Source organism: Colobus angolensis, unplaced genomic scaffold, assembly GCF_000951035.1.
Source record: "Colobus angolensis palliatus isolate OR3802 unplaced genomic scaffold, Cang.pa_1.0 Scaffold125, whole genome shotgun sequence".
Classification (NCBI taxonomy): domain Eukaryota; kingdom Metazoa; phylum Chordata; class Mammalia; order Primates; family Cercopithecidae; genus Colobus; species Colobus angolensis.
Genome location: NW_012113697.1, coordinates 8,344,772 through 8,357,977, shown reverse-complemented (window position 1 = coordinate 8,357,977; position 13,206 = coordinate 8,344,772). Strand labels below are relative to the sequence as shown.

Below are 13,206 nucleotides of genomic sequence, written 5' to 3'. Positions count from 1 at the left end.
TGCAGTGAGCTGAGATCATGCCACTGTACTCCAGCCTGGGCAACACAGTGAGACTCTGTCTCAAGAAAAAAAAAAAAAAGTGAAAGTGCATTGTTATCTTGCACAGTAAGAAATACAGAGGTGTGTTATTATAGGTGTTGGATTTCCTTATTAGTCCTGCTTTACAAAATTGAGGTTAAGTAACTTGCCCAAGGTCACACAGCTGGTCAGTGTGGATTTGAACCCAGGGGTCAAATTCCAGACTCTGATGCTAACCTCTGTACATTACTGCCTTTTGTCTGAGCTCACCTAGTTTGGATGGGCTGATGCTCTTTCTTTAGATGTGGGCTTGATATTCAGGTATGGGCAATTGATATATTTCATTCCTCTGGCCATAAGGACTGGTTCATTGTTGGACATGTGACTCCAGTTAGGTCAATGAGTTTCCACCCCAAGACTTTTCTGGAACTATATGTAAAGCAAATCTATATCAAATGACATTGCCAAATGAACAGTTTGTACACATGGAGCTGTTTCCAACCATCACTGCACCACAGAAGGAGCCAATCCATAAAAATATAATAAAAAGAGACAAATGGCTCGTGCTGACGTTATGTGACCCTGCATCCAGCCTAGACAAATCCCTACTGACTTTTCAGTTATGAGAGACAACACATTCCTTCTTTTCACTCAAGCCGGTTTGAGTGGCATTTTTGTCACGGAAAGACTTCTTAGGGGCTAAACTGTGTCTCCTTAATTCATATGTTGAAGTCTTAACAGTACCTACTACAGTAGCTCAAAATGTGACTGTATTTCCATAGGATCCTTAAAGAGATAAAGTTAAAACGAGCTCATCAGGGTAGGCCCTAATCCACTATAACTGATGTCCTTATAAAAGGAGATTAAGACATTGACACACACAGACTGGGAGTTGGCCATATGAGGACGAAGCAATTAGGTGGCCTTCTGTAAGCAAAGGAGTGAGGCCCTGGGAGAAACTCACCCTGCCATCACCTTGATCTTGGACTTCCAGCCTCCAGAACTGTGAGGAAATCGATCTCTTTTGTTTAAGCCACCCAGTCTATGGTACTTTGTTATGACAGCCTGAAAAAACTAATACAAGGCTCTGAACACTTTCTAAATTCGTATCTGGAGGTGAGAGAGTACAAGTTGCAGATGTCAAACAGAGAATCGGCTCACTTAAGGTGGGATGGGGCAGTGAGGACCTCTTGATTTTGAGCAGGAAGCTGGCAATTTCTGTTGTGCAGTAGTAGCACAGCAGTGGTTAAACTGTATCCTATTTTATCTTGGTGCTCTGACCATGGGGCTACTGAGGTTGAAAGTTAAAGAGAGATGATAGAAAAGCATCAGGCTGATGGAATAAGACGAATTTATTTTGTAGCCTTCAGTTAGGTCCTACCAGAAAGACAAGTTTCGTTAGAAATGAGCCATCTGAAAGCAGCAAGGGAAGAAAAGACAGCTTTGCTACGGGAGGCCCTTTCTTCCTATAGGTATCAACTTAGAAAGTTAGATGCCTCTGTCTGGGCCTGGTGGCTCAAACCTGTAATCCCAGCACTTTGGGAGGCTGAGGCTGGGGGGATTACCTGAGGCCAGGTCAACCTGACCAACATGGTGAAACCCCGTCTCTACTAAAAATACAAAAATTAGCCAGGTGTCGTGGCATGTGCCTGTAGTCCCAGCTACTTGGGAGGCTGAGGCAGGAGAATCGCTTGAACCTGGGAGGTGGAGGTTACAGTGAGCCAAGATGGTGCCACTGCACTCCAGCCTGGGCAACAGAGTGAAACTCCATCTCAAAAGAGTTAAATAAATAAAATAAAATAAAGTTAGATAGATGTCTCTGAGCTTCGCTGAATTGAAAAGTGAGATTCTCTGTCATCAACTAATATTACTTCTCACAGAGCCTAGGGTGTGGAAAATATATCAGAAGATAAGATAGGAATCAGAGAGAAGCTTCATTCCTGTTCTTCTAGGCTTCTTCCAAACATCTTTCAGACATTTAACAGCCTGAGAAAGGTGACAATGGTCTCCACTGTAAAGAGTCACCCATCAGACATAACCAAGGGGCAAGGGCCAAGTTATCTGTGCTTTGAGGGTGCTGGTTCTGTCCTGGAGCAGCCAGCATGGACAATACTAGGTTGAGGAGTAGGTGGGATGGCAAAGCATTGGGGCCTATGCTGAGATAAAAATCCCACAATAAAGGGTCTGGAACCTAGGACTGTGACCAAACATACTTGACTTGGGCCATCGGTCAATAGAGTTGCCTGATTTTTTTTTTCTTTTTTTTTTGAGATGGAGTTTCACTTTTGTTGCAATGGAGTGCAATGGCGTGATCTCAGCTCACTGCAACCTCCACCTCCTGGGTTCAAGCGAATCTTTTGCTTCAGCCTCCCAAGTTGCTGGGATTACAGGTGTCCACCATCACACCTGTCTACTTTGGGTTTCATCATGTTGGCCAGGCTGGTCTCGAACACCTGACCTCAGATGATCCCCCACCCCAGCCTCCTAAAGTGCTGGGATTACAGGAGTGAGCCATCGCGCCCCCCTACCCACCCCCGATTTGCATAATTTCAAACTGTGTCGTTATATTGCCCAAGAAACTGCAAGCTTGGACAAAAAAAAAGGTGGCAATGGCTCAGCTTCCAAAGCAATTTTCCAGCTCCTCTCATCTGCACCAATGGCAGTGGGATGTGTGGCTTCAGAGGGGAACACTTCCTAATAGCTTTCTAGGTCCTGGTGGTTTGGGTGGTAGGTGAGATGGGAGGCTTACCTCCTTCTGCCCCCTTTACCTGACAAGTGCAGGATGAGGCAAGTGATTCAGGTTTGATTAGCATCATTTTCCATCCCCCTGATCCCAGTGATTGGTTCAGACCAAGTAACTGCATTACGACTCGATCCTAGGGTTGTTTTGCAGGAACTGTTGGGAAAGTGAAGCACTTCATCCTTCAGTTGCTAAATTAGTAGAATAAGCTTCGGGTAGGATGTCACTCTATAGAAAGAGCTGACTGAAAATGAATTAAAACTGAGGAACGTATAGCTGGGAAATATATACGTGGAGAGAGATGTTAAGTACTTGTGATGGTGGTTGACCTCTAGGATCCAGCAGTGCCTGAAGTGATTGCTACTTCTGGATTTCTCAACTTTTTCATTATAAGAGCTAATACATTTCTCTTCCCCGCTTCACTTTTTATTGTTATTTTCTCACAATCACACTTCCCACCTTTCTTTCCTCTTTTTCAAAGGAATTCACTTGCCTCATACGGCACTTTTTGGGTGCTGGGGCAGAAGGAGGTAAGTACTCCCCAAAACCACCAGGATGCAGAAGGGGTATTAGGAAATGTTCCCCTCTGTGGCCATGTGGCCCTCTCCTACTGGTGCAAATGAGAGAAGCTGGAAAATTGCTTTAAATGTTGTCCAGTCCTTTCTTGATTTCTTACCTCCTTCTCTTCTCCTCTTCCTCCTTTCTGCTCCTTTCCTTACCCCCTAGATTTGCTTGCGTCAGTTGGAATGGTACTTTTGGCTCTCATAACCAAGAACCATGAGTAATACAGAAGTCATCAACACTCTTTACACTCTTTAGCAGTTGGAGACCTAACCAGATGCCCGGGCACTGGGGACACAAAGTGGAATAAAGTTGAATGAGAAGTGGACTGTGTCTTGGAGAAGCCCTCAGCATTGTGAATCGTGGACATTGTACAGTGTGACACGTGCCACACTCACAGTGTATATAGAGTGTGATGTGGAGAAAGGGTCCTCATTTGGACTGGGGAGTTAGCGAAGGCTTCCAGAAGCTGAGTAGGAACTAGAAGGAAGGACGTTTCAGGCAGAAGGAATAAGACGAATAAAGACAAAGGAGTGTCAGATGGCACATTATCCTTCAGTCTGGAAACTCCAAGTAGTTTGATATGGCTGGGACGGAAGGTGTCTTTAGAAATGTGAAGGCAGGTGGTGCCAAGGGTAGGAAGACATCAGACCATAGGGGACCTTTGTCCTTCAGGTATAAAATCATTTAAAGATTTAAGTGGGGGAAAACATGGTCACATTTGTTACTAAGATGATCACTTTGGCTGCAGTGTGGAGGATGGATTGAGAAAAAGCAATTATTATCTTACCATAGGATCATGAGAATCTTTCTTCAATAAATGCGAGAAAGGGCACTCTGTTTTTCATGATATTCTGATTGCCAGCATCTTGACAGAAGGGCTATGGCAAAACCGAGAAAACAGTATCAACATTAGGAAAAAAACAAAGCAAAAGAAAACAAAGATCTCTTTAGCCCCAACAGTGCTAATTTTTGCATACCCAGCAATTACTTTTCTAATGAAAGTCATTGCTGCCAAAATCAATCAGTATAAATGTTGGAGACTCTTTTCTCCTTCCATGAAAAGCTTTTACTATTTCGTTTCACTACAGCTTAAAGAGAACTCGGGGTTTATGGTTCATTCTAGAGCGATCCACCATAGGCATGCTTTAGGATGATGGTCAGGGAAACTGTCATTTAATCTCAAGGAAGCTGTCATCTGATTCCATTCAAAACTAGGCAGTACACATCAGCAGGCAATATAGTCTGATGCTGTGGCCTACTTTGTTGGCTGAAGCCTTCCACTGTCCTAGGAGGAAGTTATTTTTGTTTCCTTTCATCTCTTATACACATACATGGAATATACACGTTGGTCACTCTAGAAAACACATGGATAGTCCTAGAGCAAAATGGGTTTCAAGGTTATTTAATTTATGCCTCTTAAAACCTCAAACACTTTCCTCCCAGTAAAATTTCATGTAGTATGCAGAACTTTTATTTAAAAAAAATTATTCATCTTCTCCTTACTTCTCTTTATCACCTACTTTTTTCTTTCTTTTCTTTTTTCTTTTTTGGATGGAGACAGGGGTCTTGCTATGTTGCCCAGGCTGGTCTCAAACTCCTATCCTCGATTGTTCCTCCCGTTTTGGCCTCCCGAAGAGCTGGGATTACAGGTGTGAACCACTATTTACAAAGTTTGACACTCCCTTAGGGAATCCACTGGGAACACATCTTCATAGTGTCCGTGGAAAAGGTTATGTGATTTAAGAAACACTTGTAGTGTCTATACCATTTAATATCTAGGAATTTGTTGGTTTTTTAGGATCTTTGGATGAATGGATTTTTAATTTTATCCAGCTTATTTAGAAGAAATTGCCATGCTTGCTTTAAAAGGGTTTCTTCTCAGATCCCAACGGCGCGGAGCGTCGCGCTGCGCCCCCGCCCGGGGGTCGGTCACGGTCTGCGCCTGCGCGGGCCCGGGTTTGCTCGCCATCCTGCGGGACGCCGGCTGCGATGGGTTGGGGAAATGGACGCCTGGAGAACGGAAGTCCAGTTATCAAAATGGACTCGAGAAGAGAGAACCTAACGGAGCAATAACAATGGAAGAAATTGGGAACATTATCACAAAGCTATCATCCTGCCAAACTCCAGGCTCAGATGATGTCACAAGTTAAAAAAAGTCCTTCATGAAAAAGATCTTAAGCAACGTGATGGATTCAGAAGCTCATGAAAAGAGGCCACCAATACTTACATCTTCAAAACAAGATATATCTTCTCATATTACAAATGATGGTGAAATGAAGCATTACTTGTGTGGCTGCTGCGCAGCCTTCAACAACGTCGCAATCACATATCCCATTCAGAAGGTCCTCTTTCGACAACAGCTGTATGGCATCCAAACCCGGGATGCAATACTTCAGTTGAGAAGGGATGGATTTCGAAATTTGTATCGTGGAATCCTTCCCCCATTGATGCAGAAAACAACTACACTTTCACTTATGTTTGGTCTGTATGAGGATTTATCCTGCCTTCTCCACAAGCATGTCAGTGCTCCAGAGTTTGCAACCCGTGGTGTGGCGGCAGTGCTTGCAGGGACAACAGAAGCAATTTTCACTCCACTGGAAAGAGTTCAGACATTGCTTCAAGACCACAAGCATCATGACAAATTTACCAACACTTGTAAGGCTTTCAAGGCCCTGAAATGTTATGGAATTGGAGAGTATTATCGAGGCTTGGTGCCCATTCTTTTCCGGAATGGACTCAGCAATGTCTTGTTTTTCGGCCTTCGAGGTCCCATTAAGGAGCATCTGCCTATCGCAACGACTCCCAGTGCTCATTTTGTCAATGATTTTATCAGTGGAGGTGTATTGGGTGCCATGTTGGGATTCTTGATTTTTCCAATGAATGTTGTAAAAACTCGCATACAGTCTCAGATTGGTGGGGAATTTCAGTCTTTCCCCAAGGTTTTCCAAAAAATCTGGCTGGAACGGGACAGAAAACTGATAAATCTTTTCAGAGGTGCTCATCTGAATTACCATCGGTCCCTTATCTCTTGGGGCATAATCAATGCAACTTATGAGTTCTTGTTAAAGGTTATATGAAAAAACCCATCAGTTAAGTGCCATTTATCAACTGAATAGACCTTCTAAGAAGAATGCAGTTTGGCCTCTTTCTTAATTGGCCAAACACAAGTTGGTGTCATAACTCCAGGCCACAGTGAGTTATGGGCAAAGCTGTTTTCCTTAAGCATCAACAAAACAGAATAAAATGTTCCAATAGGAAAATATAAGGGTTTTGTTTGTTTGTTTTGTTTTTTATCATGACCTAAAAGCTTTAGGCTAATTGCCTGGTAAATAGCTGTCCATCTGATGGCCTTTGACAGTGAACCTAATCCTCAAGATAGGATTCTTTTTCTCAAACCAGTCTTGAAATCTCCTGCGTTGAAACGTAAGTGGCTATGACCAACCGGAAAGACGGTCCTCAGGGGCCAGGGGCTCCTCAGGCTTCCTTTGTGACTCCATTGCTTGCTTCTCTGCCCTCAGGAGCAGCTGCAGAGGATAGTTTTCATTAAGCTCAAGCATATGACAAAGGGGCAGAACAGAGAAGAAAAACAGCTTAATAGGTATAGGCTTTTCATGATAAATTGCTTGTATTAGTTTTGAAACTAAGCACCTATCAGATAGTCATTATACTATTTCTATTTAGATATGGTAGATCAAGGAGCTATGAAAGTTCCCGTTTTGCTTTCTAGGTTTGAAAGTTTTCTGTTTGATTCTGACTGTGACCTTCAACCCTTCCAAAATGTTCTTATGTTAATTCCACTTATTTCATTGCCGAAAGATGAAGGGACTTAAATGTTATTATAGGTGTTCCATGCTGTTAAGAAGTTTTCATATTGTGTATAGATCAAATTCTGTTTAGCTTAGTTTCTTTGAATTATTGATGCCATCTCAGCAAAGGTCTGTGGTTATTTTTCCTGTAGAGTAGGAGTTGGTCATATTCAAGCATCCTGTTCTCTTAAAACTCTCCTTTTAAAAAATAAACACTTCCATAACATTTTGTTTTGGAGGTCTACTAATGCAATCCCACTTTTCCCCCCTAGTTTCTAAATATTACAGAGTGATGGGGAAAAGACTCAGGATGGTTTTCACCCCACAGTGTTCGCTGTCTTTTATTTTACTCTTGGAAATAGAGACTCCATTAGGGTTTTGACATTTTAGGAACCCAGTTTTACCACTGTGTCAGTAAAACAGTAAGATAGTTTGAGAGTGTATGATCTAAATAAAGACATTTGAAGGGTTAGTTTGAATTCTAAAAGTAGGTAATAGCCAAATAGCATCCTCATCCCTTAACAGATGAAAACTTCTTTGTCAAAGGAATTAGAAAATGTGAAAATATTTTTTCCAGACGAAGCTCATGCCACTTTCAATTGACTAATGAAATATAAGAGACACATTGAAAAAGTGGATTATGAATCTTAAAACCCTTTCTGTAAATATTATGTAGCTAAAGATTATTTCCAGCATCTGACATGACGGTAGGTTTCTTGTTAACCAGTTTTTCTTCTTTCTGGGTAATTGCATGTGAATATGTGCACATACTGACCAAAATAAAGGCCTCAACTTTGTAGTTTACTGAAAGTTCCTGGGCAAATAGTCCGTAAAAGCTGTTTACCTCTGAATGCACTGTGGCTGGTGAAATACAGTGAACATCCTTTTTTCAGCTGTAAAGGATGAAGCGTATTAAGCATTAGCCAGACATTAATAAAGCTAAATAGCCATACAGCAGCTCTGTCTGACAATGTTATGCTGGATATTGCAGTTTATTTTCAAGGTGCAGATGTAAGGATTTTAAAAAATAATAATTTGTCACCAAATAAATATGAGTAGCATCCTTTGGCCTATTAAATAGTCAGGATTTGAGGGAAATTGAGTTTGAGAAATGAATAAATAAAGGCACCTTGGTGCCTGACACCCTCATTCACGTGTGTGACTTTGAGCACTCACAGGCACTTCCAGCTACTCAGCCCAGGGCAGGTGGGTTAGCCTGGGGTTATACCTTGGTCCTGGAAATAGACACCATTGGGCCTTTGGTTTTGTTCGGCTTCCTTTTGTCTTTACACTCCATACAGGTGGTAGAAATCTGAGTACTAAAGCACTTTTGTGAAATACAAGCTAAGTGAGAATTCTAAGTAAAATGCTTTGGTTTCTGCTGTCTCAAATAAGTGGTGTTTAAAACAATTATTAATAAATATTTTTAATGGTTTTAACTCAGCATTTTTAAAAAAATTTCTTTGTCACTCTTTATAGCTTTTGAAGACCAAACTGCAAATACATTACCAGGGATGGTTTTGTGTTGTCCTATAGACTTAAATTTGACAAAAAAATTAGCAGAACTTGTGACCAACAGCTTTGTCTAAACTTGAAGTCAAAATGTGTTGTTAATAAGAGATGCTAACTATTGCTTTTACCTCCAGTGTGAACTAGTGTGGTAATAACTTTGAAAAGGCAGGCTGGGCACAGTGGCTCATGCCTGTAATCCCAGCACTTTGGGAGGCCAAGGCGGGCAGATCACTTGAGGTCAGGAGTTTGAGACCAGCCTGGTCAACATGGCGAAACCCCATCTCTACTAAAAATACAAAAAATTAGCCAGGTATGGTGGTACCCACCTGTGATCCCAGCTACTCGGGAGGCTGAGGCAGGAGAATCGCTTGAACCTAGGGGGCGGAGGTTGCAGTGAGCTGAGATCGTGCCACTGCACTCCAGCCTGGGCAACAGAGCGAGACTCCATCTCCAAAAAAAAAAAAAAAAAAATTGAAAAGGCAAACGATTGAATATCTGGAAAGCTTTAAAAGTGGCCTTTCTGTTACGTATGTGGCACAAATGGCTCATGAGTGCAGGATGCTTATGGTCTTGTGTCCTATACTTCATGTGTGATGCCACCAGAAATGTTATGGATTCTGTATTGAATACGCTGAGAGTGGTATGAGCCCTCAGGACTGCACCACAGACTTAAACACAACCTTGATATGGTGGCAAATATGTGTGTCTTTCTTGTTTCATTAGTGGTTGGGGAGAAAATGGATATTTTTGTCTAAATAGTCGATATTCATCTTAACATGGTTGGCTGTATAATCACCAGCTATATTGTGAACTGTGCAATAAAACAGAATCGTTTGTGTGAATAATTACCTTCGTATACCTGAAATTACCAAGCTCAGTTACAGTGCAATACTCAGTATAAGGCTGTGCAAACATGTAAGGGAATAATGGTGGCTGATGGGATATATGAAATGGGATCTAGAGAGCTTCAAGTGAAGCCAATCATGTTGAACTAACACTGGTTCAGTGTAGATGAAATAGAGTGAGGGGTATGCAGTCATAAAATGAAGGGTGGACAGGAGATTACATTTGAAGAAAGGGTAAGCACTCAGACTTGGTTTCTTTTAAATTAAAATATTTCTTTTCTCATGTGCAAATGTGTATCAAAAACTTGAACAGGCATTCTCTTGAAATTTGAGGATTTTTAGTTTTGAATGCTGTATTTGCTTAATATTAAATATGTGTTGCCTAATGGCTCCCAAATTGTGTGGGAGTCTCTAAGTGTTTCCTCTCGAAGGTTCGTTATTGAAAGTGGTTAAGCGCACAATGCTATTTTTGTTTGATAGTTTGAGTTTTATGACCATATGAGTTTAAATGAAATCTGTTAAATGTTTCAGAGTTAATCCTTTTTTTTTTTTTGGATAATTTGGAATAAAGTTTGTTTTTTAAGCCCCTCTCCCCCCAAAAACTAACTAACTAAATAAAAGGGTTTCTTCTCACACATCAGGCAGTTGTGGGATGGGAGTTTATTCAGACTACTTTTATGTTTTGGTTGATGCGTAGGACTGCGGGTTCACACGAGCCTTAGTTAACCTTCTGTCAGTATAGTGGTGTCTGACATTCTGCATTAAGGAAATTTTTTTCTCCCATCAGAATCTGTAGCTAATGGTGGTAAACTTCATGCATGTATTTCTCTAATAACACACCAGATTTGTGGTCTATAATAACCAGCAGTGTAGACCACAAATAATGAAGAATATAAGCTTTAGAATGAGATATACCTGGCCAGGCGCGGTGGCTCACGCCTGTAATCCCAGCACATTGGGAGGCTGAAGCGGACAGATCACGAAGTCAGGAGTTTGAGATCAGCCTGGCCAACATGGTGAAACCCCGTCTCTATTTAAAATACAAAAATTAGCTGGGTATGGTGGTGTGTGCCTGTAATCCCAGCTACTCGGGAGGCTGAGGCACGAGAATTGCTTGAACCCAGGAAGTGGAGGTTGCAGTGGGCCGAGATCACACCACTGCACTCCAGCCTGGTGATAGAGTGAGACTCCATCTCAAAAAAATAAAAAGTAAATAAAAAGAATGAGATATACCTGTGTTCAAACTCTAACTCTGTTACTGACAAGTTATATGTCATTAGGCAAGTGACTCTGGGTTTTTCTTTCATCTGTAAAATAACATATTTACTGCAAATGGTTGCTTTTAATTATCAGTAAAATAAAATGCCAAGTAAGCCACTTACTATGGCATCTACAGATAGGCTTTCAAGACACAAAACCATTATCATTATTCTCTTTTCCTTTTTCTTTCACCTTTCGTATTTCTCCCAATATCTTTTTGCTGTAGAAATAGCTTCCACTTGACATTTACAATGTTGATTCTATTTTAATCTTTGGCTACTCTTTCCTTTCAAACATATAATTCTTCCTTTCTGATTTTGACCTGTTATTTTGGTTTTTCTCTAATGTTTTCACTGCCTGGATATAATAACTTTATTTTGCCCATTTTATTTCCCTTACTATTTGAGATCTCTTTTCTTCTTGACTGGTTATACTGATAACTATGATCAAAGTTTCTAACTTTAGACATCAAATTTCATCTCAGGGTAATCTTAGAATCTGCCAGTTGACATGTTATTTATTGAAGAATGACTTGGGATGTACAGGCAACCTTTCCTGTTTTTAAAGGACAACCTAAATGTCCCAGTTCCCCTGGAAGCCAGTCTCTGAATGGTTACACATCTAAAAGAAGCACAAACTGGACTTTCATGTAAGTCTTTACCAAACAGTTCTTGAGGATTTAGGAGCAGGGAATTAATATTGCACAATGCACATACACCCACAAAAGCTTCCTAGTACTCATATTTAGATAACTCTCCCTCTCCCCACAGTTCCAATCTTCACAGATGCTCTCATGTCCATTCTCTTTCCTGTCTTATTGTCTCTTTTGTACATTCTCCTTTATACTACCAAATTAGTTCTCTTCTCTCCCCAGTACTCAGTTTGCCAAGCTCTTCCTACTTTCTTCAGTTCCCTTATTTCTTATTTGAGTATTTCCACACTTGCTGTTATGTGGAACAATTCAGCCATTCTTAGATTCTCCATGTCTTCTCTTCACCTTGTATACTCATTAATTCTAACAAGGGCAAATACCTTACAAGTATGTTGATTCTTATAAAAGACTATAGGCCACTGCTATGGTTTGAATATGTTCCCCCCAAATTTATGTGTTGTAAACTTAATCCTCATTGTAACAATATTAAGAAGTAGAACCAATGGGAGGTAATTAGATAAGGCCATCAGGATGAAGGATGAAGCCTCCGTGATGGGGCTGGTGGCTTTATAAGAAGAGGAAGAGAGACCTGAGCTGGCACACTCTTACTTCCTCACCATATGGTGGCCTGTGCCACCTTGGGACTCTGCAGAGAGTTGCCATCAGCATGAAGGCCCTCACCAGATGCAACCCCTGAACCCTGGCCTTCCCAGCCTCCAGAACTGTAAGAAATAAATATCTGTTCTTTATAATTTACCCAGTCTGTGGCATTCTGTTATAGCAAGAATAAAATGGACCAAGACAACTACCCATGTCAACATGACTTTGTTTTTTTGTTCCTGAAAACACCTATTCAGAAAATATAAGGTTGCACACCAATAAGTAATTTTACTCTGTGCTTCAGGAAATCCCAAGACCAATTAATTGGAGACAATACATTGAATTCCAAAATTCACAGACCAATTTATTGGAGACAATACATTGCTTATCTGGGCAAACCCTTGCTTTTTAACCACAGTTTACCTATTCAAGTTGCTGTGACTGCCAACTTAAACTACTGTATAAACATATATATTTACATATAAACATTTTTATGTATCATTAAATGCATAAACAATTTTTGCATATTATACTTATAATTAACTTTGTATTGATACATTATAGAAATACATTTATATTTCCCTATATAAAAAATAAGTCTTTCAAGGCAGAGAATATATATATTCCTTGAAAGGCCTGTTTTAAAACACTTGGGCTCAGACCTCAGAGCCCTATAAGTGTTCCATTTCTGATTCACCTTATGAGGTGCTGCCAAGACTGTCAAGGATGTATTCTTTCTTGGCAGAAAGTTCTAATAAATTTAGCTTTGATTTATTAAATAATGATATTTTGGGGAGTTCAACAGAGCAAATAAACATTTCTTAATTTATTGTATTTTTTGATAATTATGTGTATTTAAAGACTGCCTATATTTATCATTTGCTTTTTGCAGAGAATCCTTCTTTTAAATGAGAAGAAATAACTTAGTCCCATCTTACAGAATATCATTACTTGCTGAATGTATTTAACTTCTTTTTTAAAATTTATTTTTACTTTTTTAACTTTACAAATAAAATTGTATACATTTATAGTGTGCAACATGGTATTTTGATACATGTATACACTGTGAAATAATTAAATCAAACTAATTAATATATTCATCACCTCACAATTTATCATTTTTTTGTGGTGGGATTATTTATGATGTTCTCTCTTAGCAATTTCCAAGTATACAATACATTGTTATTACTACAGTTTACCCTTGAACAA

The 13,206-nt window shown here is 40.2% G+C and overlaps 1 protein-coding gene across 1 annotated transcript; it reads left to right on the top strand.

Annotated features, from left to right (window-relative positions):
* Positions 1 to 5,296: 5,296 nt before the first annotated feature.
* On the top strand, positions 5,297 to 10,072 carry SLC25A52 (solute carrier family 25, member 52). Its single transcript, XM_011933285.1, has one exon. It carries the CDS (start codon positions 5,485 to 5,487, stop codon positions 6,397 to 6,399), a length of 915 nt encoding a protein of 304 aa, XP_011788675.1. The 5' UTR covers positions 5,297 to 5,484; the 3' UTR covers positions 6,400 to 10,072.
* Positions 10,073 to 13,206: the final 3,134 nt, after the last annotated feature.

Excerpts from the sequence above, each read along its gene's own strand:
- SLC25A52 (XM_011933285.1), top strand. The coding sequence starts at position 5,485 with ATGAAAAAGATCTTAAGCAACGTGATGGATTCAGAAGCTCATGAAAAG.